The sequence below is a fragment of the Pogoniulus pusillus genome, chromosome 28, assembly GCF_015220805.1.
Source record: "Pogoniulus pusillus isolate bPogPus1 chromosome 28, bPogPus1.pri, whole genome shotgun sequence".
In the NCBI taxonomy this organism is placed as follows: domain Eukaryota; kingdom Metazoa; phylum Chordata; class Aves; order Piciformes; family Lybiidae; genus Pogoniulus; species Pogoniulus pusillus.
In genome coordinates, this window is record NC_087291.1 from 18,228,180 (window position 1) to 18,255,572 (window position 27,393).

Sequence of the window (27,393 nt, forward strand, 5' to 3'; positions counted from 1 at the left end):
GGATGCCCAGGAGGGCCTCAGGGCTGGGAGTGGGTGAGAGCAAATTCGTTTCCCTCCCGGAGGCAGATGTGTTTTCAGGAAGTGGAAGGTATTTCCTTGCTCTCCTTGGGCCAGTGCCTTTGGTAATGGCCTTTGAGCCCAGCCTGGAAAAATGAGCAGGGTTGAGGATGTCACCAAAGATGAGAGCATGGAAATTCTCTGCAGCCTCACTTCTCAGGAGCATCTCTTACACGAACCAAATCAGCAATGGCAGCAGCTTCTCTCTACTGCCTCTTTCTTTTGTTCTCTTAGCACAGCCTCTCCGTTTCAGCCTGGGATCTACAAAACTGAAGTTCTTTGACCTCATCCTGTCACTGCAATCTCCCTCTGCAGCCTTCTAGTAGCTCCTTCAGATCCTGGCAGGCTGCTCTTAGGTCTGCCTGGAGCCTTCTCCTCTCCACACTCAGCACCCCCAACCTGTCCTGGTAGCAGAGGTGCAAGTGGAGAGCCAAGGACAGGTGTGGCTCTGACAGCCTGAGGCCAGGCTGTGGCTCTGAGCTTTCGCTGCTCCTTGCACATGCTGATACCTCGGTCAAGAACTGGGGAGAGGAATGCAGGGACTTAGAGTGATGTTGAGGTGCTAGGAGGTGTCCAGAGCAGGGCAGCAAGGCTGGGGAGGGGCCTGGAGCACAGCCCTGTGAGGAGAGGCTGAGGGAGCTGGGGGTGTGCAGCCTGCAGCAGAGGAGGCTCAGGGCAGAGCTCATTGCTGTCTGCAGCTGCCTGAAGGGAGGTTGTAGCCAGGTGGGGTTGGGCTCTGCTGCCAGGCAGCCAGCAGCAGAACAAGGGGACACAGCCTCAAGCTGTGCCAGGGCAGGTCTAGGCTGGATGTGAGGAGGAAGTTGTTGGCAGAGAGAGTGATTGGCATTGGAATGGGCTGCCCAGGGAGGTGGTGGAGTGGCTGTGGCTGGAGGTGTTGAAGCCAAGCCTGGCTGGGGCACTTAGTGCCATGGTCTGGTTGATTGGGCAGGGCTGGGGGCTAGGTTGGGCTGGCTGAGCTTGGAGCTCTCTCCCAGCCTGGCTGATTCAGTGATTCTGTGCCATTCTGAACTGAAGCCTGGCACTGCCTTAAAACAGGGAAGAGACCTCAAACCTCCTCCTCTTAGCTCAGATTTCTTGGGGTGAGTACCTGGTGGCTGGCTGGAGGAGATGTGGTTTGAGCCTTCATAGACTTGTTTCAGCTGGAAAAGCTCTCTGAGCTCAACCATCAACCCAGCACCATCACAGCCACTAAACCACGTCCCTGAGTGCCATGGACACAGGTTTCTTCCACACCTCCAGGGATGGGCACTGCCCCATCTCCCTGGGCAGCCTGTGCCAATCCCTGACCTCTCCTTCAGGAAAGAGTTTTCCTCTCATCTCCAGTCTAACCCTCCCCTGGTTACTCCTTCATAGCCCAGCTTAGATGCAAAACTGGGTTTTGGTGCCTGCTCCCCTCTTCCTCAGAAAACAAGGTTAGAAGGTGCTGAGCAAGGCAGGAGAGGAGGAGGTGTTTCACTCTGCAGCCTCCTGTGCTTAGCTCTTCTGGCATTAATTAGTAACTCAGCACTGGGACCACCAGAAAGGCTTCCCAGCTTGCCTGCTGCCTGCACTCCTGAGAGCATCCACTCCTCCTGCAGTTAAAGGGCACCCTGGGAGCAGATGTGTTAATCGTTTGGGTTTTGCTTCTGCTCAGCACTGCCAGGACACCCACGTGTGGCTCTGAGAGTACAAACTGCTTCCAGTGGCAGGTAGGAGGCTGCTGTGGCAACCCTTCCCTCTGGCCGGCTGGTGCGGGAGCTGACAGAGGAGGTGTGCAAGGCTCTGCTCTTGCCTGCTCCTTGCCTTCTTTTAATTGCCATGATTCCTACTTTAACTACCTCCCAAATGCAACCAGGCTAGCTGAGAGGCACCTCTGCCCACGGCAGGGAGGGTGGAGTGGATGATCTCTAGGTCCCTTCCACCCTGAGCCAGCCTAGGGTGCAGCCGTGGCAGTTAGTGTGAGGCTTGTGCTCCTCACCCAGTCTCGCCTGCTGCTCGCTCCTCTGACGAGTCCTTGTGGCTACAGGAATGGGGCACAGCAGGAGAGTAGTGTGTCCAGACTGGAGCTGGAGTGAGCTCACCCTGGCTCTGGAGGTGCTGGGAGTCCTTCCTGTTAGCCTTTCCCTGCCATCAGCTGCCCCTTGTTGTCTGAGGGTCGCCAATCCGGCACTGGGCAGCACACCCAGCAGGTGTCTGAACCCAAAGGGAAGGCCACAGGCACAAAGCCACCACTCTGCATCCTCCTGTGCTCTCTGACCTGCGTGTTGGTGCCCTTCTGTTGCAGGCCCTGCGAGTGCTGAGCTGTGACTACAAGCAGGAGAACGACAGCAGGAAGGTGGTCTGCGACCTGGGCAACCCCATGGCAGCCGGCGCCAACGTAAGTGGCCCCTGAGCAGCGCTGCTGGGAGCCTACCCCAGGAAGCAGGGCAGGCAAGGGCCAGTGTGATCAGAGGCAGCAGAGTTTGTTGTGCCAGGAGATGCCAGGGCCTGGGGGTGGTTTCCCTTGGTGTAAAGAGGATGGGCGACTGCAGTCAGGTGGCACCAGGAGAGCCCCAGGCTGTGGCATCTGCACCTCTCCTTTTTGTGTGCAGTAAGAAGTAGGTTGTTTAGCCTGATTCTGACCTGGGGTGCATCAGGGCTGTCTGGGCAGTCTGTACCAGGATCTAATCGTGGCTGGAATGAGGGTTTGCTGCACGCTGTTGGTGTCCTTCCCTAAGACAGCTGCTCGCAGATCCCCTCTGCTGGAGCAGCAGCAGCCTCGGCTGCAGACACAAGGGGAGCTGAGTAGCAACCGATGGTGGGCAGCAAATGAGGATTAAACATGAGCTTGGAGGGAAAGGAAGTGCTCCCCATCCCATAATTGTCGTCAACTCCAGAAGAGCTGAGCCCAGAAGATGCCCTTGCAGAGGAGTTGTGCTGCTGCTGAATTGGCCAATGTTGTGGATGCTGAACTGAAAACAATCCAAGCTTTGATACCTCAGTGAAAAGCTGTCCTGGTACGAAAGCAGCAGTCAGCCACCCAGGGAAGCAGCAGCTTTTCACCGACCTGGGACCAGAGAAACCTCCTTAGTGTGGGCAGAATCCCTGCAAGTCAGGATGTGTCCCATGGCAGATCAGCATCTCACCCTTCAGACCTCTGTGGCAGGCTGCTGCTTTCCTGGGCCCTTCTCATCCTGGAGCAGTTCCTGCCCGACCCTTGATGGGTCATACAGTAGGGGGCTGGAACTAGAAGAAGCTTTTGAGCTTCAGAGCAGCCGTAGAGCTCTGGGAAGTGCCTAGCAGAGCAGGTGCCTCCTGCAGTCAGCCTCTTGCATGGTCCTGACCAGTGCCGGAGGTGCTCCTCGGTCTTGCAGGGAGCTGGGAACCACTCAGTCGTGAACTGCAGTGTGTGAACCTACCGGCAGCAGGAACCTGCCTGGTGAAGGGCATCAGGTGGGGGCTGAAAGGTTTTGATTCCACTGAAAGAAACTTCTCAAAGGCAAAAGTATTTGAGAACAATGTGAAGGCTTTGGAGGTGCTGTTTGCTGGTGGCTCCAGCACTGCTGCTCTCTCCTGTCTCCTGCTGGATTTCATAGCATAGTTGGTCCTGGGTTTCTTCAGAATCAGCTCCAGGGCTCCCTTAAATGCAGCTGCCAAGTATTCCTGAGCAAAATAATCCATGAAGAGAGATCAGAAGACTACAACATCAGGGTTCCTGACATGTGCAAGGGTAGTCTGGTTTGGGACAGGAGAACCCAGCCTGGGAAATGAAGGTGTAGGAAAGCAGAGCGTTACAAAGCCAGGTGGCAAAAGAGTCTGATGGTGCTGAGTGAAAGCTTAAAGCCCAACTTCATCTTTGAGAGCAGCTCTCCTGGAAGCTCAGGAGAGGTGAAAGGGCTTGAGCTTTCTCAGTCCAAATGTGTTTGTGATGGCTAAGAGAACTCCAAAAGCCAAACACCAGCCCTTTGTGCAAGCAGCATGAGTCATGAAAGATTGCTCTGATCCATTTCCAGTTGTGCAAAACAATTCTGCTCTGGCAGGAGATCAGTTCTTCTGCAAACACAGTCAGAAGGGGACTCTCTGGAAGCTGGGAGGGAGTGGGAAGGGTGGGTTAGGGCAAAAATCAGGCATTCCTAAGGCTCTTAACTATTGAGTCACCAGAGGGACTTCTCAGCACCCTGAGAGCCCAGGATCGTGGAACCCTCTGAGATCAGCCTCTGAGTATGGAGCTGTGGTGTGACAGAAGCCTTAGGATGTGACTGCAGTGGCTGCAGCTGTGTGGCACCTCCCACCTGAGGGCATCCTTGTCACCAGCACTGGGGCACCTCTGGCTGGCTGCAGCTGGCTCACCTTAGCCTCGTTGACTGGCCACAAAACGACTTGACCTTTTTCATCTTTGTGGTTAGAATAAAAAAGATGAAAAGGTAAACAAGAGAGCTAAAAGGAGATGGGAAGGGGAAGCACAGTACCAGGTGGCCCAGCCTGCAGGCTAACTGCCTGTGGCACCTCTCTGGCACAGAAGTGGGTCAGGCTGGCAGGCTTCCTAAGCCTGCTCACTGAGCAAGAGAAGGACAAGCTTTGGCAGAAACTCTGCTGGAGTAACTTCTGCTATGGGGACAGGCTGAGGGAGCTGGGGGTGTGCAGCCTGCAGAGGAGAAGGCTCCAGGCAGACCTAACAGCAGCCTGCCAGCACCTGCAGGGGCTGCAAGCAGGCTGCAGAGGGACTGTTTGCAAAGGCCTGCAGGGACAGGAGCAGGGCAATGGTTTGGAATGAGAGCAGAGCAGATTGAGACTGGAGGTGAGGAACAAGTTGTGCAGCAGGAGGCTGCTGGAGCAGTGCCACAGGCTGCCCAGGGAGGTGGTTGAGGCCCCATGGCTGGAGCTATTGAAGGTGAGGCTGGAGCAGGCTGTGAGCAAGCTGCTGTAGTGGAGGATGTCCCTGCTGAGTGCAGGGGCTTGGCCTGGATGAGCTCTGGAGCTCCCTTCCAACATGACTCGTTGCAGGATTCTGTGCTTCCTAGCTGTGTCCAGGAGTAACTGGCACTAACAAAGTCACAGCACCACACAAGGGCAACATCTGCAGCTTGTTAGACTCCTACAGTAGGAGTGGGTTTCAGTATTAAGTGTAGGATTAAGTCTCAGGGGTATAATAGATCATCAAAACTGCAGTTCACATCTGCCCTGTCTGAGGAAAATGTTATCTTGGGTTCATCAAGCCTTTGATCTGCTTTAAATGGAAACAAATTTATACAGGCTCATTAGTAAAACCAGTGTAAAACCCCAAATCCTGCAGGTTTTGATCTCAGGGATGAACAAAGCTGTTGCATGTTCTGAAGCTGTTAAACTCAGCTGCAGGAAGCAGCCTGCAGCCCTGCTCCAAGCTACTCGGCTCCTGTTTGCTTCAAGGAGCATTGTCTCTTCGAGGTGCTACTGCCAACAAGAGAGGTTGCCTGGAACCATGGCAGGCAACTGCCCAGAACTCAGATCCGAGCTTGTGCCCCCTGTGGTGCCAGCACTGCCCCCAGCATGAGGCCACCCAAAGCAGCCCTTGGGCCAAGGCAGCGAAGTAGTTTCCCACAGATGGGTTCAGCTGCAGCACTGTGAGTGAGGAAGGCAGGAGGGTGGAACAGCCTCAGACTCTGCATTGTTGTGCCCATCCCGTTGCTGGCAGTGCTGCTCTCAGGATGCAGAGGAGAGTGTGCCAAGCAGGCAGCTCTTCCCCTGCTCCCCCACAACCTGGCCAGGCTCTGGCAGAGCTGAGGGAGCATTGTCCTCATTTCCTAGGGCCTTTGGATGAGCTGCCCAGGCAGATGGCTTCTCTAGATGTAGGCTGTGGCTCTTGGTAACCTTTCCAGAAGCATGAAAGCAGAGAGGGCAGAGCATCTCCTGCAGCTGAGCGAGGAGGAGCCAGCCCTTGGGCAGGGCTGCAGCCTTTGCTGCCAGGTTCAAAGCAAAATCCCTGCCACAAATGAGCAATGCTCCAGCAGCTGCACCTGAAATGGTCAATGGATGGAAAGAGCATGTCAAGCATGGCAGTGCAAGTGTGTGCATTTGGCACGGAGGGTAGGTGGCATCTCCCCCTCCTCCTGTGCCACTCACCTCCTGGGGCTGTCTAAATGGCCACCAGGAGGGTGACAGGGAGGCCACCAAGAGTGCCTTCCTCACTGAGCCCTGCAGTAAGTGTGCAGATGACACCCAGCTAGGAGCAGCTGTGGCGGGAGCTGTGTCCTGGGAGGGTGCTGCTCTGCTGCCTTCATCTGTCCTCTGCCCAGCCAAGCCTCCCATATGGTGCCATGCTGAGGGAGGGTGGCAGTGCTGGTCCTGCTGCGGCCAGCCCCTGTTACAGACCTGCAGTGCCCTGGGGCAGCCTGCAGTGCCCTGGGGCAGCCTGCAGTGCCCTGGGGCAGCCTGCAGTGCCCTGGGGCAGCCTGCAGTGCCCTGGGGCAGCCTGCAGTGCCCTGGGGCAGCCTGCAGTGCCCTGGGGCAGCCTGCAGCGCGGTGCTGCTGGCGCTGCTCGGCCCAGCCATGGTCCCTAACCTGCTGCTTTGCTCCCTTCTCAGTTCTCCACAGGCATCCGATTTGCTGTCCAGCACTTTGAAAACGCAGGTTCCAGCATCAGCTTCGAGCTGCAGATAAAAAGGTGAGGGACTGCCCCCAGAGCATGCCAGTTCAGGTGCTGGGTTCCTCTTGCTGTCTGAGGCTCTCTGCTGCCACTGCAGGGTTTCATGGGCTTGCCTCGGGCAGTCCTCTCCAGGAGCGTTTGTGAAGCAGGAGCCCTGGTAGCAGAATGAGTCTGAGTTACCCTGAGGGTTTTAGTCAGCTGAAGTGATTTTTGGTCTTTCCAGGGTTTGCCAAAGCTGTATTTTGCTTTCCACTTCAGACTCCACCAGCAGTGATCCCTTTGTAACCAAGTTCTGTGTGGGTATCACATCGTGCTCTGAGAACAGAACCAAGAGAGGCTTGCACAGCTTCATGATGGTGTAGAAAGTAGGAAGGGAGCAGTTAAAAATCTCAAACCAAGCAGTTAAAAAGCTCAGCAGCTTTACTGGCACCAAGAGAGAAAGCTTCCAGTGGAGGTGAACCTTTGTCCTTTTCCCATTCGTTTCCTCCACATTGGTGGGGCTGAAATGCTGCTGCTGATGATCTGCTGCTGCCTGCTGATCTGCTGCTGCCTGCTGATCTGCTGCTGCCTGCTGAGCTGTGCTGTCTCCAGAGGAACAAGAAAGCCCAGGGCAGGCCGGGTTAGGGTAGTAGCAGGAGCAAACCTGGGTGGCAGGGCTGCTGCTCCATCTGTCCTCCTCAGATACTCACCGGAGTCCCTAATGGGACCCTCCCTGCCCCCCACGCAGGCACTTAATTGTTAAAGCCTGGCCTTTAACGAGGGCCTTGATGGTGTTGGCTGTGGTAGATGGCTGAGGCGTTTGGAATGTTTAAGTCCTGTGTCGGTGATGCAACCCTGGGGGGAAAGGACCTGCAGACACGCAGGAAGGGCACAGCAACAGGACAGCAGCCAAGGAGGTGTCTGCCCCAGCCTAAGCCCTCTCCCACGGGCCTGCAAGTCATGCAGAGCTGGGCAGGGGCTGCTCCAGGGAGGGAGGGCAGACAGAACACCTGGCTTGGTGCCCTGTCCCTACCACTGCTCACTGCCAGCTCACTAATGCAGCACTAAATGGGTGTCAGAGGCTGTTGCTGCCCTTTTTGTGCTGGGCAGGTTCTGAGCTTCTTGAGTTCCTTGGTCCTCTGGGTAATAAGCATTGAGGGAAGGTCACTTTGGCAGCAGAAGTGACAATGCTTTAGTGAGCAGCAGCTCTGAGCTTCAGGAGGCAGCAGCAGCTCATGCTTCCTCCAGGAGTCTGCCTCACTGAAGCCTAAACTGAGCTGAGGAACTGTGTGGGATCATAGCCCTGCACAGGCAGCTAAAGCTGGTGATGTTGTTACCCCTGTGATGAGCTCGAGTGGTACCGAACGAAACCCTGCAGCCCTGAGCCCAGGCTCTGGTACCTCCAGTGGCACTGTGTGGTCCTTGTGCTGTCGAGTGCTGTGCCTGCAACCCTCCAGAGTTCTGCTAAACAGCCTCTCTTAACCCTTGTGCTTCTCTTTCACAGTTCCAACAAGGTGAATCCCACCAGCAACTTGGTTAACCTCCACATCAACATCAGTGCTATGGCTCAAGTACTGCTCAGGGGGTGAGTATTTGACCAGTTCTGGGCTTTGCAGCAATCCTTCCACCTCTCATCACCCCATGTGGTCAGATGTGTGATGATCCTAAACTCCACATCCACCCAGAACACTGAGGATCCCCAAGCCTTGCAGGCTGGGGCTGCTGCAGGCCTGGCTGCATGGATCGCAGGCAGTGTGCAGGGCAGCCCAGCCCAGAGTCCCACACTGCAGTGACACAGTCAGAGCCTGCTCTGGGCTGGGGCAGTCCATGGTGTGTGGGTGTGCTGGATCCCTGCTTAGGCAACCACTTAGGCACTTCCTCCCGAAGGCAAGAGCAGAGCCTGCTGCTTTCATCAGCAGAGTGAAGAAGCACAGGATGGCAAAGCACTGATGGAGAGCGGAGGGGAGGGAGGATGAGTAAGGAATGAGCTCTGAAGAGGGCTCAGCCAGATGCTGCTGGGGGAGTCCTTGTGTTTCCATCTGCAGTAGGTGTCTGTCCACTGGCACAGAGATGCCAACACTGAACAAGCACAGGATGTGGTCAGAGGAGATTCTTTCCAGCTCTGCTCACAGATGCAGCTTGGAGTTGGAAACAGAAAAGCAATGAGGGGTAAAGATCTCAGTGCCCTCTAAGTGCCTGCAACTGGACGCCTGCCCTGGCACCCTGGGGGAAGCCAGCAGTGTTCTTTGAAAGGAAATCCTTGCCCCAGATGCTTGTTGTCTGGGAGCTTAGGTTTCCTACATCTCTTCTCCACCTACAGCTCTGGGCCTTAGCCATTCCCAGCTCTGCCAGGGCATAGCAGGAGGTGCACAGCCCAGCCTAGGGCACAGAGCCTGGTTGATGCCAGGGGGCTAAACCTCTCTGTGATGCACCTCAAGGGGCTGCCAAATGCATTTATGGGTTTATAAACCCCCAGATATTGTTAGCACTTCTGAGAGATCACTTTGGCTAGTCGGGGCCAGCAGAGAGCCCCTCACAGAACTGCTTTTGTTCTGCCCTCATCTTCAGTCTAAATTAGGGAGACTTTTTTTTAAGTCTCTTTTATAACCTATTGTGTTTCCCAGGTTGAACAGAGGAGCACAAGGCTGGAGTTAGGTGGAAGAAGGAGGGCTGGGACTCAAAGACTGTGAGGTTAGCTAGTGATGGGTTTCAGAGAAGGAGCAGTGGGGTGAGAAGAGGCTGAGGAAGAACAGAGAGTGTTAGTTCCTTTGCTGGAGTTAGTGCTGGAAGTGAGCTGGGGAGGCAGAGAGGGGGAAGGTAACACAGCAGAGGCTGAGGAAATGAGAACCAAAGGGGTTAGGTAGGCTGCAGCTGAGGGAGAAGCTGCTGGGAGGCAGCAACACGTCCCTGTGTGGGCAGGCAGGCTAGGGGCTGGCTGGAGTGGCAGTGCAGCCAGGTGCTGATGAGTGCAGGCACAGCTCTGCCACTCAGGGCTGCTGCCAGTGCTGTGGCTGCTGGAGCTCATCACTTTGACACAGAACCCCTGCAACCCTTTTGGGTTCTTTGCAAACTCGTTGGAGACCTTTGGCCTCCATCCTGTTCTGGACTGCATGACCTTGGAGGTCTCCTCTAACCTGGTTGTGTCTGTGGTTCTCTCTGTGCCATAAGGAAAAGACACCAGGGCTGTTAGCTGGAAAAGAGGACACTGAGAGCTGCCCTCATCAGTGGTTATAAAGATGTGCAGGGTGAGTGCCAGGAGGCTGGAGCCAGGCTCTGCTGGGTGATGCCCAGTGCCAGGCCAAGGGGCAGTGGTGGAAGCTGAGGCATAGGAAGCTCCATGGAAACATGAGGAGGAATTTTTTCCCTGTGAGGGTGACAAAGCCCTGGCACAGGCTGCCCAGGGGGGCTGTGGAGTCTCCCTCTCTAGAGATATCCCAAACCCACCTGGATGTGTTCCTGTGTGACCTGCTCTGGGTGCTCCTGCTCTGGCAGGGGGGTTGGGCTGGATGAGCTTTGGGGGTCCCTTCCAGCCCCTGGCATTCTGTGATTCTGTTCTATGGAATGACCAAAACATCCTCACTTCTCACAGAGAGAATGCCCACGAGTGGCAAAGGGAGCTGGAGCTGCTGCCTGCAGTGCTGAGAAATGCCTCCCTGAATGCCTCCCTCTAAGTTTTCTGCTTAGCCATAGCCTCCCTGTGCCAAGGCAAGGCCCCAGATGCTCTGCTGACAGACTCTGCTAATTACTCATAGCTGTCCAAGGGAACTCTTTGCTCACCATTTCCTGGACACAAATAACAGAGAGGCTGTGCCCACATCTGGCCTGGAAATGCCTTGCAGCGGTTTGCCTGCTGCTGTGTGCTGAGCTGCGTGGAGAGGGGCTGGGGTCAGTGTCCCTTTGACAGGGGAACATCAGAGGCTCTCCAGCTGTGTGCACACAGGTGGCTTGCACAGGGAGTCATGCACATGCTGCCTCCCTCACAAGGGAGGAAACCTTCACTATCCCTTTGAAAAGAGACTGAAGAGAGCTCCTTGGCAGCTCACTCAATGAGCAGCAGCTCTGAGAGCTGAGCTCAGCTGCCCCTGCCTACCTTGGTGGGAGAAATCATTACTTGTGTTTGTCATTTCCCACTGCTGAAAGGAGCAGGAGAGGGAGGAGGAGTCCAGGAAGGAAGCAATTTTGACTGGAGGGATTCAGCAGCTGGCGGAATCCTTCCCCTGCATCACACAGAATCACTCTCTGCAGGACTTGCTTTGCCTTCTGTTTCAGTGCCCTTGTTTGTCTGACCATTGCCACCTCAAAGCCTAGGGAAGAACCAAATCAGGTCCCTGTCCCATAACTCCTCCAAATGTCAGAGATGTCCTCAGCTGCACAAAAATAAAAGGGCCCAAGGAGAAGATTGCTGATGAATTTGATCTGACTCTGCTCCTTTGATGCCAGCAGCAAAGAGCTGTGAGTTCAGTTAAGAGAGAGAGGTTCCTACACACTTCATCATCATCTTACTGAGTGGCTGCACCTTGCAGCTCTGGGTGATGGAGCAGAAGCAGCATCCCCGGGGAGGGCTGTGGGGATTGGGTGGTGCTCTCTGGAAGCAGTGTCCTGCTCACCTCCTCTAGCACTGGCTAGATGTGAGCAAACAAGAAGCCCTGGAGGGCTCAGCTCTTCAGAGTGGCCTGAGTGTGAGCCCAGGGCTGGTGCAGCCGATGGCCGCTAGCAGTGCCACCTTCACCCTGCTCTCTCTTGCAGTGTTTCTCACCCCCCAACAATCATTTTGCCACTTCACAACTGGGAACCCACAGAGGAGCCTACAAAAGAGGAAGAAGTTGGCCCTTTAGTGGAACACATCTACGAGGTAAAAGTGATTCACCTCTCCTGGGGGCCTCCTCTGCTCCTGTTGAACTCCTGATGGCTTTGGTGTCTTTGCAGCTAGACAGAGCCACGAGTGCAAAGCTGCTGGCTTGTGGCTGGGAGCTGGGTACCATTTTGGGTAGCTTCAGCTCTTCCCTGTGTGGGGAGGAGCTGATGCCCCTTGCACACAGACTCGGCTTGTTCTCCCAGCCTCCCCACTGCCTTTGGGGCTGACACAGAGGTCCTCTCCTCCTGCCTGCCACAGGCTCTCCATCAATAACACTCCCTCAATAGCCTTGCCCGAGGCCCTTCGGGCCTGAGCTGACGCCGTGGCTGTGTCTCAGTGGTGCTTGCTGGGGTCTGCCGTGCCCTGTCCTGGCGGGCACTGACCGTGTCTCTTTGGCAGCTGCACAACCTGGGCCCGAGTGCCGTCGGGCACACGGTGCTGCACGTCGGGTGGCCTGCAGCCAGCCAGGAGGAGCCTCTGCTCTACATCCTCCACCTCCAGACCCATGGGCCCCTGCACTGCCAGGCCAGCTCTGCTCTCAACGCCATGCACATCAAGGTGAGCCCTGCCTGCCCTCCGCTTCAGTGCTGCTGCCTTCTGCCTCCTAGTGCTGGGCACCCTCAGCGAAGGTCCCTCTGCAGCCTTCCTGCAGGAGCCTGTCAGCTACTGGCACGTAGCTCTAAGGTGCCCCCAGAATCTTCTCCCCTCTCTCCCCCCTCTTCCTCCTCTCCCTCTCTCCTCCTCTCCCCCCCTTTTTCCTCTTTTCCCTTCCCCCTCTGCAGGCTGCAACCCCCCAGCTCCCCCAGCCTGTGCTCACAGCAGGGCTGCTGCTGCTGCTCTTGGACCATCTTTATGGCCTCCTCTGGACCTACTCCAGCAGCTCTATGTCCTTCTGCTGCTGGGGACAGCAGAGCTAGAGGCAGGATTGCCTCTGGAAGAGTTTCCTTTGTGCTATGTTGTTTCTTCCCAAAGATCCATCAATCACGGGAAGACCTATTTAGGGTCTTTCCTGTTTTGTACCATCTCCCTCTGGATGCAGTGAGGGGTTGTGGAAGGGCAAGGAAGTGAAGAGAGCAAAAGCACTGCTCAGAGACGTGGAACAGATTCCCTGGTGCAGCAGGATGCTGTGAAGGAGGTGACTGTGCACAAACATGACCTGCAAGATCAGGAGTGATGGGAAGAGTGTGGGTGGGGACTGCTGCCCTGGAATGCCAAGTGTCACTGCACAGGAACTGGAGGATCAGATGGAGCCTGCTACAGCCAGATCCAAAACAAGCCGAAGGAAGTGGTGGGTCCTGGCGGCAGGTATTAAATGTCTGCAGCTCTTTGCCAGAGGAAGTAGTCAGGGTTAAAAGTTGACGTGGTTTGAGGAGGGAACTGGACAGATTAGCAGAAGGGGAGTCCAGAGGAGGTTAATAAATGAACAACAACTTCATGCAGATCAGGAAGTGGCCAAGTCCAAGGTATTTGGAAGCTGCAAGTTAGGAGGAGAGAGTTTTAAGCAGCATCCTCAGCCTCCTTCCACAGCTGCCAAGGGCAGTGCTGTGGGCAGAGAGCTCAGCCAGGTGGACTTCTGGCCTCAGCTGGGGCCTTTTCTGCCAGGCTGATAGCTCAAAGTGGGTTCATGGAGCCTGTGCCAATGAACAGCAGAGGTACAGGCAGTGGGTTCCAAGCACAGGTGGCCACACAGGGAATGTGCTCAGTGGCTCAGCTCTGTGGTGCCATGAGTGGGGCACCTGGAGGGAAAGTGGTGACAGAGCAGCTCAAATGCAGCAGATGGGTGAGATGCATTCTCTAAGGGGGCTGCAGGAGCCAGCCCCTTCCAGGGGCAGTGTCTGCCTGTGCTGCAGAGCCACTGCGGCCGTGGCTGCAGGCACAGTAACACCAACGACTGCTCTTGAGTGCTCACCGACAGCTCTTGTGTGGCAGCTCTTACACCAAGGCCTCTTCCAGGACTGCTGGCTAAGAGAAGAGGGAAGCTAAACCAGGTTTTGAAATGAGAAGTGAAGAACTGGAGCTGTGCCCAAGGTGCCAAGGCTCAGGAGAAGGCAGCAGTGCAGGTTTCTGCGGTGGAGAGAGCTGCAATCAAGGGCAGGGAGGGAGAATCCACTTAGGACAAGGTGTGGTGTGCTCCCTGTGTGGCTGCAGACACAGAGCTGTGCAGTTCCTCATGGCTGGCTCAAGAAGGGCGAATGAACATCTCTACCCTGAACTTCCAGGCCACTGCAGAGGCTCTGCTGCTGGCCTGTTGCAGGAGCCACGGATGTTTTCCCCCAGTCACAGCACGCTGGGCTCGGACCTTTGCTGTCATCCTTCCCTGATGAAGATGCTGACACTCTGGGGCCTATGGAAAAGAACAAGTAAAGATGGCAGAGATCCATCCAGAGGGACCTGGGCAGGCTGCAGAGGTGTGCCCAGGCCAACCTCATGACATTCAACCAGGCCAAGTGTAAGGTCCTGCTCCTGGGTTGGTGCAGTCCCAAGCATGACTCCAGGCTGGGTGGGGAATGGCTGAGAGCAGCCCTGAGGAACAGGACCTGGGGGTCTGGGGATGGTGAAAAGCTTAACAGGAGCCTGCAGTGTGAGTGCAGCCCAGACACAACCCTGTGCTGGGCTGCAGCCAGAGCAGTGTGGGCACAGGGCAAGGGAGGGGATTCTGCCCCTTGGCTCTGCTCTCCTCAGACCCCACCTGCAGTCCTGGGGGCAGTTCTGGAGCCCCCAGCACAAGCAGGACATGGAAGTGTTGGAGGCAGTCCAGAGGAGGCCACCAAGATGCTGAGAGGGCTGCAGCAGCTCTGCTGTGAGCACAGGCTGAGAGAGTTGGGGCTGTGCAGCCTGGAGAGAAGGTTTGGAGGAGCCCTTGGAGTGGCCTTGCAGGATGTGAAGGGGGCTAGAGGAGGGCTGGGGAGGGACTACTGACAAAGTCTGGGAATGAGAGGAGGAGGAGGAGGAATGGGTTTGGAGTGGCAGAGGAGAGATTGAAAGTGGATGTTAGGAAGAAGTTCTTTGCAGTGAGGGTGGTGAGACACTGGCACAGGTTGCCCAGGGAGGCTGTGGAGCACAGAATCAATGCTCTTTGATCACACTGGGTGATTCTGTGCTCCACAACCTCCCTGGAGATGTTCAAGGCCATGTTGGATGAGGCCTTGAGTGACCTGTTCTAGTTGGAGGTGTCCCTGCCTATGTTGGGGGGTTGGAACTGGCTGAGTTTTGGGGTCCCTTCCAACCTAAACCATTCTCTGGCCAAGCAGCACTGCAGGTGTGTCAGCTGGCAGCACAGGCATGGCATGGGTGTGGGGCTCTGCTCAGTGGCCATGGTTAAGGAAGCCTGCTGAAGGAGCCTTGGAAGGAGGATCCCCAGCTGCTGGCACAGATTCACAGGCTGCTGAACTCTTCCCTTGCTGCAAAAAGGCAACATGAACCTCAGCAAGCAACAGCCCCCCCCAGATGACTGCAGAATCCCTTTTGCTGGAAGGGCTTTCACCAGTTCATGAAGTGTGATGGTTTCCACCTCATAGGATGCTTTTGGCTGAATGAAGAGCTCAGGCAATGTCAGAAGAGAGCCTTCTTTAGCCTGATGGTTTGAACCAGACGAGTGACAGAACTTGTTCAGGTGCCAGCACTGGCATGTGGGAGGGCTTGTGGGGGTGCAGCAGATCTCCTCCCTGGCGTGCTGCAGCTTTGCTTGCAGTTGCAGACCTTTTCTGTAGGAGTTTGGTTTGTGCTCAGAGGTTAAGAGGAGCTGATAAAATGGACCTGGGGCAGCTCTTTGCAGTCTGAGGCCCCTAAAGTTCTTGGCTGCGTCTGGGCAAGCTCCTGCCGCAACCTTGCCAAAGCCTCCCACGGATCCTTGGTTGTGGCTGTAGCTGCTTGGCTGGAGTCAGTATGGATCTGTTTGGGCTCCCAGGTGTTCTCTGAGTCTCCGTGGCAGAAGCCATAAATGCTCTGTGTAGAAACTCAAGCTGCCAGCCACACCAGCAGGCTTTGACCAGAGAAGAAAAGCCTGTGGGGATAAAGCTGGAGAGGGTTCTGCATCTGCAGAGCAAACTCCTGCAGCAGCCAGAGCCGAGCTGTTGCCACAAGAACTCGGAGGCAGACGAAGAGCCCAGGTTGTGTTGCTGGGATTCAGATTTCCTCTCCCTTTGGCTCTCTGGAGCTGGTGAAATCATTGCACCTCGACCTGCAGACTCTGCTCAGGGCTGAGGACCCGGCTTGCGGGTGGCAGCTTCGGGTTTACCCTGGCCCAGCGACCAGAATCTGCCCTCCCAAAACGAAGCAGAGGCGCGGAACCGACACCAGGGAGAAGCGCAGTGCCTGGGGGTGGGCTGCGCCTGCTGCGCTGCCTGCGCCCCAGGCGAGCTGCCTGCGCCCCAGGCGAGCTGCCTGCGCCCCAGGCGAGCTGCCTGCGCCCCAGGCGAGCTGCCTGCGCCCCAGGCGAGCTGCCTGCGCCCCAGGCGAGCTGGCGGAGCGGCACAGGGGGATGCGGCACAGGGGGACGCGGCTGCCATCCGCCTCTGCTCTCTTTGCAGTTCGCCGTCCCGCAGGACGCTCCCGAGCTGGCTGCCTTCCTCTACAACTCCAGCCTTGCCCACCAGGTCAGCAGGAGGGACGTGGCAGCGGCAGAAGCGCACAGGAGGAACTCTGCGAAAGTCCTGGTGAGCTGTCCGAGAGCAGGACCCTGGGGCCGTGCGTGGGGGGGGGTGGCTGTGGGGCTGGCTGCAGCTTGCTTACAGAGCAGGTCCCTTCCAACACCTCAGCTGCAAATGCTCTTGCCTCTCACCGTGCCCCAGGGCAGCGCTGCTGCGTGGCAGAGCTCTGCACGGCAGAGCAGGTTCCTGGCCGGTTGCAGACAGGGAGGTTTAGCACAGCTTTAGGAACGGATTCCCCTCCCCTCAGATCGTGGCTTCCGAAGCGTGGCTCCCTCCTGAGCCTGGCTCCCAGCATCCTGGCTCCTCCCTGGGGAGCAGCTGACTTCAAATGAACACAGACACTTGGGGAGTGTCTGCCATGCACACCTCTTTGCAGCCCCCCAAACCAGGAGGTGGAGCAGGGCACTGCAATCTCCACACTGCAGCCAGAGCTGCAGCATGGGCAAAGTTCTCTCTCCCAGGAAACAGCTCTGGGCAGTCAGGCTGGTGCCTGAGCTTTGCAGGTTTTCCTTCTCTGCATTCCCACACATCAGCTCTGTAGGTGCCAGCTGCCTGTGCCCAGAGGCCCTGCTCAGGCTGGGTGACCTGGAGCTCAGTGCAGGCAGAGCTTTCTGCCCACTTCTATGCCCCACGGGCAGAGCTCCTTTCTTACTGCCCAGCTCCTGGGTAAATTTTCACTGCCAGCTGCTGCCTGACCTCCCTGGGGTCTGGGAGGAATAAAAGAGCCTTGCAGAGCTCTGTGTGCTGGAGTAATGGAGCAGTGCTGCTGCTTCTGAAGGTCAGCTCTGGGCTGCTTGGGTAGCAGACAGAATCTGAAGGCAGTGAGCCCCTTGGTGTGGCTAAGGGCAGAGCCACAGCTGAACCCATCTGAAACAGCAATCCCTGCCCATTCCTCTGGAATGCTTTCATCAGCCTAATGCCCTGGGAAGAGCCCAGCTCCACTGGGGCTGGAGGGAAGCTGATTGGGCTTTGGAAGGCACCAGTCAGTGCTACACAATCCTAGAATCACAGGATGTGACCTCCAAAGCTCATCCAGCCCAACCCTCTGCACTCAGCAGGGACATTCTCCACTACAGCAGCTTGCCCAGAGCCCTGCTGAGCCTCACCTTCAATAGCTCCAGCCATGGGGCCTCAACTACCTCCCTGGGCAGCCTGCAGCAGTGTTCCAGCAGCCTCCTGGTAAAGAGTTGAGCCACTTTCCTTTTCCTCAAAGATTTTCACAGGAGAGGAGAAATCTTATGAGAAATTTTCATCTGTTTATAGTCTTTATTAAACATTTGGGTTCTCTTCCATTACTTCCAGTGTTAGAGAGCCCTGGAAGGGAGCAGAGGCTAACTGCATGGCTAAGGAGAACAGAAATAGGAGTTCAGCTCTTACAATGTCACCCAAAAGTAGCTTTTTAGATTGGGTTTTCCTCTTGCATACTAATGATTTGTTGTGTTAATCTGTGCCTTTGGCCACGAGGATTAATGCAAACAGCTCTCCCCCATCCTGCAAGATAAATAAATCATCTGGGAGGAAGCTGGAGTCCAACATGCCAAATAAACAGATCGTTTGAAATACTCCTGTCAAAACCTCCACCCAAGCAAGAAGGGTTTGTAGCTGCAGGTTCCAGGCTCTGCAGTCCCCCTTCAGGCAGAGGCTAAGCAGAGGCTCCTGCTGACCTCGGGAGCAGGCAGAGGAGTGTGGGCTTTGGAGGGCACCAGTCAGTGCTACACAATCCTAGAATCACAGGATGAGCTCTGGAGGTGCCTTCCAGCCCCTGACACTCTCTTTCAGTGATCCCTGGGCAGCTTTCCCTGGCTTTGCCCTGGCACCTGCCTTTGGGACTGCAGAACAGCTGGAACTGAGGGCACTGCCTTCTTTTGGCTTTGCCTTCTGGAAGCTGAGGGAGCCAGCAGCAGTGGTAGGGAGGCAGAATCCTCTCACAGAGTGCTTTGGGTCGATGGTCACAGATTGCATTGTCTTGGAAGGGACCCCCAAAGGCCACCCTGCCCAACCCTCCCCTGGAGGGTGTCTGCAGAGCTCTTACACAGGTCATCATCTCATCTGCTGCTGGGTTTGGTAGTGCAGCCTTCCTCTCTCTGCTGAGGGAATGAGCTTGGGAGCACTCAGCTCTGCTGCTGGAGCCACAGCATGCACAGAGCGGCTGTCAGGGAAGGGTTCTGTACTTTGCCAAGGCACAGGAACCAGTTAAACCTCAGCCTTGCTCCTGAGGGGCCCCAGACTGCTCAGGTGCAGCTCGTTTGTGTGTGTAACCCCCTGCAGCTTTTGCACACACATTTAATTGCTTTCTGTTAGAGCTTTCTCCCTTTCTGCACTCCACCAACCACATCATTTCTGTGGTTACCCCACGAGGCTCTGCTGGTTGCCCTCAGTGACTGCCAGGCAGCTTCTAACCATTTCTGTGGCATGTTTCTGGCAGCCTTTAGGTGGTTTGAGTTGCACTGCTTGGCTGTGCTCTTCAGCCCGTGTGAGAGCCAGGATCACTGCTCAGCAGGGTCATTTCGTGGCCAAGGAGTTGCAAGTGGAGCAACTAAATGCATCTCAGCAAATGCTCTGGCTGCTATCATGTAAACAGCAGGAAGGAAACCAGGAAAGGCAGAAGAGGGGAAGGATTTGGGAACATAAATAAAGACCCAGGCATGGAGAAGAGCAGAATAAAGAGTGTTGGAATCACAAAGTGACTGCTAGGTGAAGACAAAGCTCATACTGCCAGGGCTGGTCAGTACCTGGGCGTTGCAAGATTCTCCTGAGCAGACAGGGTTGGAAACGATTACTTTCGCTTTCATGACCACAGGGAGGTGTTTGTGTTGATTGGTGGTGCACGAAGAGTCTCCCCCTCGCTCTGTAGTCCTCACAGCGACTCCTGGAGCAGCTCTCATGCACCTTGGGGGAAGTCGCTGGCTTCAGGCTGCTGAGCCTTGCAGGGGAATGGCTTTGCTTTGGCTTTGGTTTATTTGTTTGCTGGTTGCTAGCCCTGGGAAAGGTTTGTGTGCACCGCTGAAGCCCAGGGCTGTCTCCCTCCGTTTCACACACAGAACTGTACCAACGTGAAGTGCACCCAGATCTCCTGCACCGTGGCACAGCTGGAAAGAGGCAGGAGTGCGGCACTCAGAATCAGGTCCCGGCTCTGGGCACAAACCTTCCTGGAGGTAATGCACACTAAATGTTCTCTCTGCACACTGAAACCTCTCTCTGCATGCAGAAAACTCTTTCTGTGCCCCAAAACCTGCCTCTGCACCCAAAAATCTCTTTCTACGCCCAAAAACCTCCCTCTGCACCCTAAAGCATCTCTCTGCACCACAAAACCTCCTTCTATGCCCAAAAACCTCCCTCTGCACCCAAGAACCTCTTTCTATGCACAAAAAGCTCTTCCTTTGCTCAGGTTCTGCTGCCCCTCTACCCTGCCCTGGTGCAGCTGCATCTAGAATATTGTGTCCACTTCTGGGCACCTCAGATCCAGAAGGACCTCAAGGAGCTGCTTGAGAGACTCCAGCACAGAGCCCCCAAGCTGCTTGCAGGCAGTGGAACATGTCTTGTGAGGCCAGGCTGAGGGAGCTGAGGCATGGGGCTTGGAGCAAAGGAGTCTGAGGGCTGCCCTGGGTGCTGTTGATAAAGATGTGGAGGGACACAGCCAGGCTCTGCTCAGGGATGCCCAGTGAGAGGACAGGGGGCACTGGGTGCCAGCCGCAGCAGAGGAGGTGCCATGGGGACAGGAGGGAAACTTTGTCTCTATGAGGGTGGCAGAGCCCTGGATTGAATGAGAAACAGAGCGAGGCTGGGTTGTGACAGAGGATGTGGAGCAGGTGGAAGAAGCCAGCTGCAGGTGAGATAAAATCTGCTTTCCTTAGAGGCTGAATAGTGGCAGAATCCTCTTCTGGGGTAGCAGCCCAGCCTGGCTTAGGATCAGAACAGAGACTGCTGTGTGAGACTGAGTGGCCTGGTCAATGCAGGAGCAGTGGGACTTGTCCTGCCTAACTTTAGTCAGCTCCAAGTCAGGTGCCAAAGCTGGTGCCTAGCTCTGTGGCCAGTGACAGGGCAGAGAGAGGTCTTTAGAGGGTGCTTTATCCAGCTGATCTGAGACACTTCCCCTGCCCTCCTTCTGACCTGGGTGGTGAAGAAGGGTCAGAGCTGTGCCTGGGGACACAGGAGTGTGCAGGTGCCCCAGGCAGTGCCAAAGCTGCAGTCCCTTTAGCTCCTTAGTCTTGCTTGCTCTGCGCTCAGTGAGCTCAAGGCAGAGATGGAAGCTTACAGCAGGCTGTGGGCAGGGGCAGGGATGAGCATCCTCTGGACTCCCTGGGAGCAGAGAGCCCCATGGCAAGCACTCCTACTCCTGCTCACTGCACTGCTGTCACATAAGGCTTTTTATGGGCTGTAATTTAACCTCTTTGTACCCTCAGGAAACATTTGCTTTCCTTCAGTGAGTAGCTTGCAAGCCTTGTCAAGGCTCAGAGCCCCCCACTTAGAGTGAGAAAAGGTAGCTCCCAGAGAACTGTTGCATCCTCCTGTTTATGTCAAGGAAGCTTCCAGAATAATAGGAGCCCTGCTTCACATGCAGACTGAGGTATGTGGAGAGAGAGAACAAAGAGTGTGGTGGGACCTGGCTGCCTTCCTCCTGCTCACCTCCAGACAGCTGCCTTTGTCACAGCCCCTCTTAAAGTCAGCAGTTGCAGAGCATAAAGAGTTTCCTAGAAGTGGTGCAGCCTGGGTTTAGTAGCCCTGCAAACTTCTAGTTCCTGGAGTTATCCCAGAAGCAACCTGAAGCACTCCTGAAGTACAGCTGCTGTTAGCTGGGCTGGGACCACCAGACTGGGCTGAGGGTTAGTCTAAACAATCAGGATTCACAGTCACAGGCTGCTGGAAGGGACCCTCCAAGCTCATCTTGTCCAACGCCTGCAGTCACAGGGACACCTCCAGCTACATCAGACTGTCCAGGGCCACATGCAGTCTGAGCTTGAATGTCTCCAGGGGTGAGCCTCAACCACCTCCCTGTGCCAGTGCCTCCCACCCTCCCTGTGCAGAGCTTCCTCCTGCTGCCCAACCTAACTCTGCCCTGCTCCAGCTCCAAGCCACTGCCCTCAGCCTGTCCCCACAGCTCCTTCTGAACAGTCCCTCCCCAGCCTGCCTGGGGGTCCCCTACAGACACTGAAATGCAGCTCTGAGGTCTCCCTGCAGCCTTCTCCTGTCCAGGATACATAGCCCCAACTCTGCCAGCCTGTCCCCATAGGTGTCCCCAGCCTTTTCATCACCTTTTGGCATCCCCTGCCTGGCTGCAAGTCTCTCTGTGTTGGGGATGTGGTGACTCTGGGCCTGGAAGGACTGTGCAGGGGGCAGACTGAGTCCTCCTGCCCGCGGAGGCAGCACAGGCGCAGCTTTCCCAGGCAGAGCAGGCAGGGGCAGGGTGAGGCACAACAGCCCCCAGCTGGGCTGCAGGGAAGGCTGTTTGTGCTCGCTGGAGCTGAGAACATGCCCTCAGCATGCATTTGCTTCTCATCCATGTGCTCATGCAGACCCCAGAGTTTGCCTGGAAGGGGCTGATTAAGGCTAGGATGAAATCATCTGGAATGCCCATGGGAGTTTCAAGTTTTGTTGCCACAAGTCACGGACTGAGCCACTCCTTCCTCTTCCACTTAGCTTAACTGCCTACAGCTGACCCTCCTGCCTCTGGACAGTTGTGATCTGTCATCTGAAAGCCCAAACTCCCACCGCAACTAAGAGCTAAGTGACATGCAATGGTTAGACAGGTTTGGGTAAATAAAGCAGCCCAAGCTTCCCATGCAGGCAGCAGAGATGGCCACAGGCATTGTGCAAAGGCCAGGGGGAGTGCTGGATGCACTTCAAAGCCTGGCTGCAAACGTGAGCCTCCTGCCCAAGCTGACTTTGGGATTCACTTTTGCTGATGGAGCAAATGATGGCCTGGTGCATGCAGAGGAGAAACAGCCTCACGTGGCTGGGGTGTGTTCTGAGAGGGCTCTGCTGGGCCCTCTGTGCCTGACCCTGCACTGCTCACTTGGCACTGGGGGACCCAAGGGGCTCCTGCAGTCACCAGAGGGGGAGCCAAGGGGCTCTTGCTCAGTGCTTTTTCAACTCTGATGGCTCCATTCTAACAGAGGACTCAGGAGCTGGCTGGTTAACCATCCCAGCCAGACTGCGTGTCTGATGTCTGCTGCTCCAACCACACAACTGAGCTGCCCTCTCCACCACAAAGTCCTTCTGCAAGTCATACAAACCACATCCAGGACCTTGCTTAGAACTGAAAGGAGGAGGCTTTCTTCAGGCTGTTACTGCATGCAGATCACTGCAGAGCTGCAGAAGCAGGCTGGGGCTCGGGGTGAGAAGTCTGGCACTGTGGGAGGGGAGAAAGATGAAGAATGGCCTGAGCCTGCACAAGGAACACCCCCAGCTCCCTCAGCCTGTCCTCACAGCAGAGGTACTCCAGCCCCTGGGCCATCTTCTCTGGACCTGCTCCACTCCTTCAGGTCCTTGGCCATCTGCAGCTCCCAGAGTTGCTCCACTCTTCACCTCTGCCTCAGCAGATCAGTGCTCTGTGGGAGGGTTTTTTTTGCCCCTCTGCTTATTTCTCATCGAGCCTTTAAGTGCCAAGCTGGCTTTTAATCCCTCCTGTGCTTTGTGTCCCTGCAGAGAAAGAATGACCTCTACACTCTGTCCTCCAACGTGTCCTTCCAAGTGCAGAGCATGCCCTACCGAGTGCCACCGGCCCAGCTCCCCGAGGGCAGCATAGCAGTGAGTAGCTGCAAATGAGAGCTGGCGGCGAAGCTCCTCAAGCTCCCAGCTGGGAGAGCTTCTCTGGGTTCCAAGGCTGAGATCAGCTTTTCCTCTGTAAAATGCTGACACAATGCCCCAGGGAAACCCTTCTGTTGCTTTCTGTGGAAGTTGCTGAGCCATGGTAGTCATTTGTGACTCCTCTCTTGCTGCATCAGTGTGCAGCCTGCTTCAGCGTGATCAGGACTTGCCACCCAGGCTTTTCCACCCGGAGAGCTGGGAAAGCAAAGCCTCCCATTGCCATGGCTGGGGGAAATTCTTGTGCCAAGTGCAACCCTGCTTGTGCCAGGTTCGGGAGCTTGCTCTGCTGCCAGGCAGCAGCTCTCTCACCGGAGCGTGGCTGTGGCAGCTGCACTCTGCTGCACTCAGCTCCTTTGATTCGCAGCAAGGCTCTGCTGGCGCTGACGCCTCAGGGCACACCCAGGGCAGGGCATGAAGTTGCCTGGGGACCCCTACGGCGGGAGGGAGGGATGGACGGAGGGTGGGATGGAGGGACTGATGGATAGACAAACAGACAGAGAGATGGACAGATAGATGGAGAGATAGAGATGGATGAATAGATAGATAAACAGATAGGTGTATGGATGGACAGATGGATAAACAGATAGATAGGTGAGTGGATGGATAGATAGATAGATAGATAGATAGATAGATAGATAGAGAGATGGAGAGATGGACAGATGGACAGATAGAGGGAGAGACAGAGATGGAGAGATAGATAGATACAGATGGACAAATAGATAGAGAGATGGACAAATGGATAGAGATAGAGATGGATGGATGGAGAGATAGAGAGATGGACAGATAAACAGATATATAGATAGGTGGGTAGCTAGATAAACAGATGGATGGATGGATGAATAGATAGATAAATGGATAGGTGGGTGGATGGATAGATAGACAGACAGGCACTCAAATAGTTGCCTTGTTTGCAAAGCAAAGTTTGTATGGCCCTGGCTTGTTGCATGCCAAATGAATCTTGGAGGCACAAGTTTGAGCTGGTCATTTGCTGGTGCCCAAACACCCAGTGGGGGAGCAGTTGCAGGCATTTCCCTCTCGTGGTGCTTGACCCATGGTCCAAAGTCCCTCTGTTTTGTCACTGCTGATCTAAAGCAGTAAAACCTGAGTGCGAGGTTTGATTCAAGGGCAGCCTGGGGGGGATCAGAACATGTTCTCAGGGGGCAAACCAATGTACTGAGGCAGCTCACAACTTGCTTTGGCTGCATCTGAGAGGACAGAGCCTGGAAAGCTTTGTTCTGACCAGCACAGCTTCAGGCTTGGTTGATACTTGCTCTGGGGAGACACCAGGAGATGCTCTGCTCTGTGCCTCCGAGCTGTGGCACTGGGAGAGCCACGTTTTCACCAGAGAGATACAGGGCACCGTGCAGGACTCATCCAGAGAGGTTCAAAGGCTCCAAGCTGCCAGACCCCCTCAGGCTCTTGTGGTTAGCCTGCAGCATATGTTCCACAGCACAAGCACATGTGCAGAGCTCTGCTGCTGCTGGAGCTTTCATCTGGCCAGGTGAGAGCCTGCTGTGCTCAACGAGTGTCAGATGAGCTGCCCAGGGATCAGGTGAGCATTTTCTCCTCTTGCTCCAGCCAGCACAATGCTTGTTATTGGCTGCAGATGATTTACAGCACCATGCCTGTAATGGCAAGTGTAGAGTGCTGAGCAGTGGCAGTGCTTTTGTGTTGCTTCATCTGTGGAGGTGCCAGCGGAGGTTTGCCAGCTCTCCAGCTCGCTGTGCTCTGGGCAGGAGCTCTTTTGATCTTCTGCCTGCAAGAAGAAATATCTGCTTGAGGTTAGGCAATGCTCAATATCCTTGCTCCTTCTGAAAGAGGTCCTTGCTTGCCTCCTGAAAGTGCCCAAAGATTCATTGCAGAGGTGATGGTTTTCTTCCAGACAATGCAAGGAGGGCAGTGGGAGAAAGGTGCTGATGTTTTAATGGTCAGTAATATACACACCTAACACTCAGCTGACACTTTGTGAGGGTGATGTGAGCTCAAAGAACACAGCCTGTGTCTTTCCTTTAACCCAGACAGTGCTGCCTTCCAGTTACACGACACAGAATCACCCAGGTTGGAAGGCACCTCCACAGCTCATCCAATCCAACCCCCTGCACTCGGCAGGAACATCCCCCACTAGAGCAGGCTGCCCAGAGGCTGTCAAGCCTCACTTTGAACATCTCCAGGCATGGGGCCTCAACCAGCTCCCAGGGCAACCTGCTGCAGTGTTCCACCTCTTGATATTGGCCACCTCAGATGAGAACAGATAAACCCTGCCCAAAACATTCCCTGGCTGTGATCCTGCAGCACTAAACCTGCCAGATGGAGCAGATCAGAAATTTGAGCTGAACAATGCAAACTTGCCTTAAATCAGAGTCATGTGGAAAGCTGCTGTGGACAGCATGGGGTGGAGGAGGCTCTGTCTGCTGGGGGGGATGGTGGAACAAGGCAGGCAAAACCGTGGGATGCTTTGATTCCTTCTTGCCCTCCAGCTTCTGCCCCAGCTCTGTGGGTGTGCAGGGCTTGCAGTGTCAAACTGTTTCCCAGTGCCTGCAGGTCTTTGTGTAGGGGTGGCCCAGGGGAGCTGGATCCTGCTGGCCAGGAGCAGGATGCAGGCAGAAGTGAGGCTGCTCAGGAAGTCAGTGACAAGCACCTAGAGGTTCAGACAAGAGCAGTGTTGGATGCTGCATTCCCAGGCAGGTACTGGGCTGTGCAGTGCTACAGCACTCTGGGCTTTGGGCTCTGCACCCTGCTGCAGGCTTGGACTGCTGAGCTGAACCTCAAGGCGTGGGGAAGAAGAGTGTCCTGGGGTGTCACCAGGGCTTCAGCTGCCAACAGTGGAGTGAGGAGCTGGGGCTGAGCTCACAGGGCAGCCCCAGTCAGCCTGGCTGGCAGAGTGGGAGCAGAGCTGCGCAGAAGGCAGTTGTTGCTGCCCTGTGTTTAGTGAGAGTCAGAGACTTGTCAGGGTTGGAAGAGACCTCAAGGATTATGGAGTTCCAACCCTGCCTGCCACGGGCAGGGACACTTTCCACTAGATCAGGTTGCACAGAGCCACATCCTGGCCTCAAAAACCTCCGGGGATGAGGCTTCCAGCACCTCCCTGGGCAACCTGTGCCAGGGTCTCACCACCCTCACGGTGAAGAGCTTCTTCCTTACATCTAATCTGAGTCTGCTCTCCTCTAGCTTGGATCCATTCCCTCAGGTCCTGACACTACACCACACCCTCCCCAGCTTTCTCGTAGCCCCCTTCAGGCAGCTGTGAGGTCTCCTGGGAGCCTTCTCCTCTCCAGACTGCACAGCCCCAGCTCCCTCAGCCTGTCCTCACCAGGGAGGCGCCGCAGCTCTCTGACATCCTGGTGGCCCTCGCTGTGTCTGACACACAACGCTTCTGCCTGGGTGCGGACCCCTTCTCTAGAAGTAGAACGAGCAAGTGGAAAGCAGCTTGCAGGGGCTGCAGGCAGGGCGGGAGAGCGCCAGGCACAGTGTCCTCTGCCCACTGCTGCTGCAGGGAGTGCCTGGGAGCTGTGACCTGCTGGCAGGTTTGCTTTGCCTGCTCCATTTCTGCTCCTTGCCTGTGTTCTTTTCCTTTCAGATCAGAACATCTGTCCTTTGGTCCACTCCAAACGTCTCCTTTGTGATCCCTCTGTGGGTCATAATCCTAGCAATACTTCTGGGACTGCTGGTGTTAGCCCTGCTGACCCTGGCGCTGTGGAAGGTAGGTTGCACCACTGCTGAGAGGTCCTGGAAGGCACTGACAGAGCAGGGAAGAGGCAGGACTCCTGGGGTCTCTGGAGCAGAAGCAGCAATGCAGCCGTGTTGGGTGTGGTTTGGCATCTCTGCCATGCTGATGCCACTGACCTTTGTGCAGGGAAGCTGTTTTCAAAGCCCTCCTTTAGGGCTGAGGTCTGGTTCTGAACCGGCAGGCAGAGCTTGGCTCTGCTTCCCAAGACCTGCGAGCCCCTTCTCAGGATGTTTGGGCTCAAAAGGAAGTGGCTCCGACTTTGTTTTCCCTGAATGCCTCGGGAATGTCCACTCTTTGTCAGCACTTAACAACACTCTCAGCATTGAGTGGAGTTTGTATGCCACAGCTTTTGCTTTGAGAGTCTGCTGCTACTGCCTTGGCTCCCACACTCCCTTCATGGGCGTTAAGACCAGGCACTGGGAACTGCTGCATTGCAGAGAGCCCAGGGGGCTTGCAGCTACCTTGGGGAGGAGTTCTTGCCAGTGAGGCTGGGAGACACTGGCACAGGTTGCCCAGGCAGGCTGTGGCTGCCCCCTCCATGGAGGTGTTCAAGGCCAGGCTGGATGAGGCCCTGAGCAAGCTGTGCTGGCTGGGGGCAGCTGTCCCTGCCCATGGCAGGGAGCTGGGGCTGGATGGGCTTGAAGGTCCCTTCCAACCCAAACCATTCCATGGATGTATGAATCTATGGATCTTGGATGTATGAATCTGGATCTATGGA

At 55.7% G+C, this 27,393-nt stretch overlaps 1 protein-coding gene across 5 annotated transcripts in view; it reads left to right on the forward strand.

Moving 5' to 3' along the window:
- Positions 1-27,393, forward strand: part of ITGA8 (integrin subunit alpha 8) — a 73,263-nt gene that overhangs the window by 41,759 nt on the left and 4,111 nt on the right. For 4 of the 5 annotated variants that reach the window (XM_064166881.1, XM_064166883.1, XM_064166884.1 and 1 more), the window contains 9 exons: positions 2,342-2,434; positions 6,597-6,676; positions 8,142-8,222; positions 11,384-11,489; positions 11,892-12,050; positions 16,022-16,147; positions 19,183-19,296; positions 22,787-22,888; positions 26,526-26,648. In XM_064166881.1, coding sequence (XP_064022951.1) covers positions 2,342-2,434; positions 6,597-6,676; positions 8,142-8,222; positions 11,384-11,489; positions 11,892-12,050; positions 16,022-16,147; positions 19,183-19,296; positions 22,787-22,888; positions 26,526-26,648 — 984 coding nt within the window. The remainder of the gene's footprint in view (positions 1-2,341; positions 2,435-6,596; positions 6,677-8,141; positions 8,223-11,383; positions 11,490-11,891; positions 12,051-16,021; positions 16,148-19,182; positions 19,297-22,786; positions 22,889-26,525; positions 26,649-27,393) is intronic. The other variant, XM_064166882.1, reaches the window with a different exon arrangement.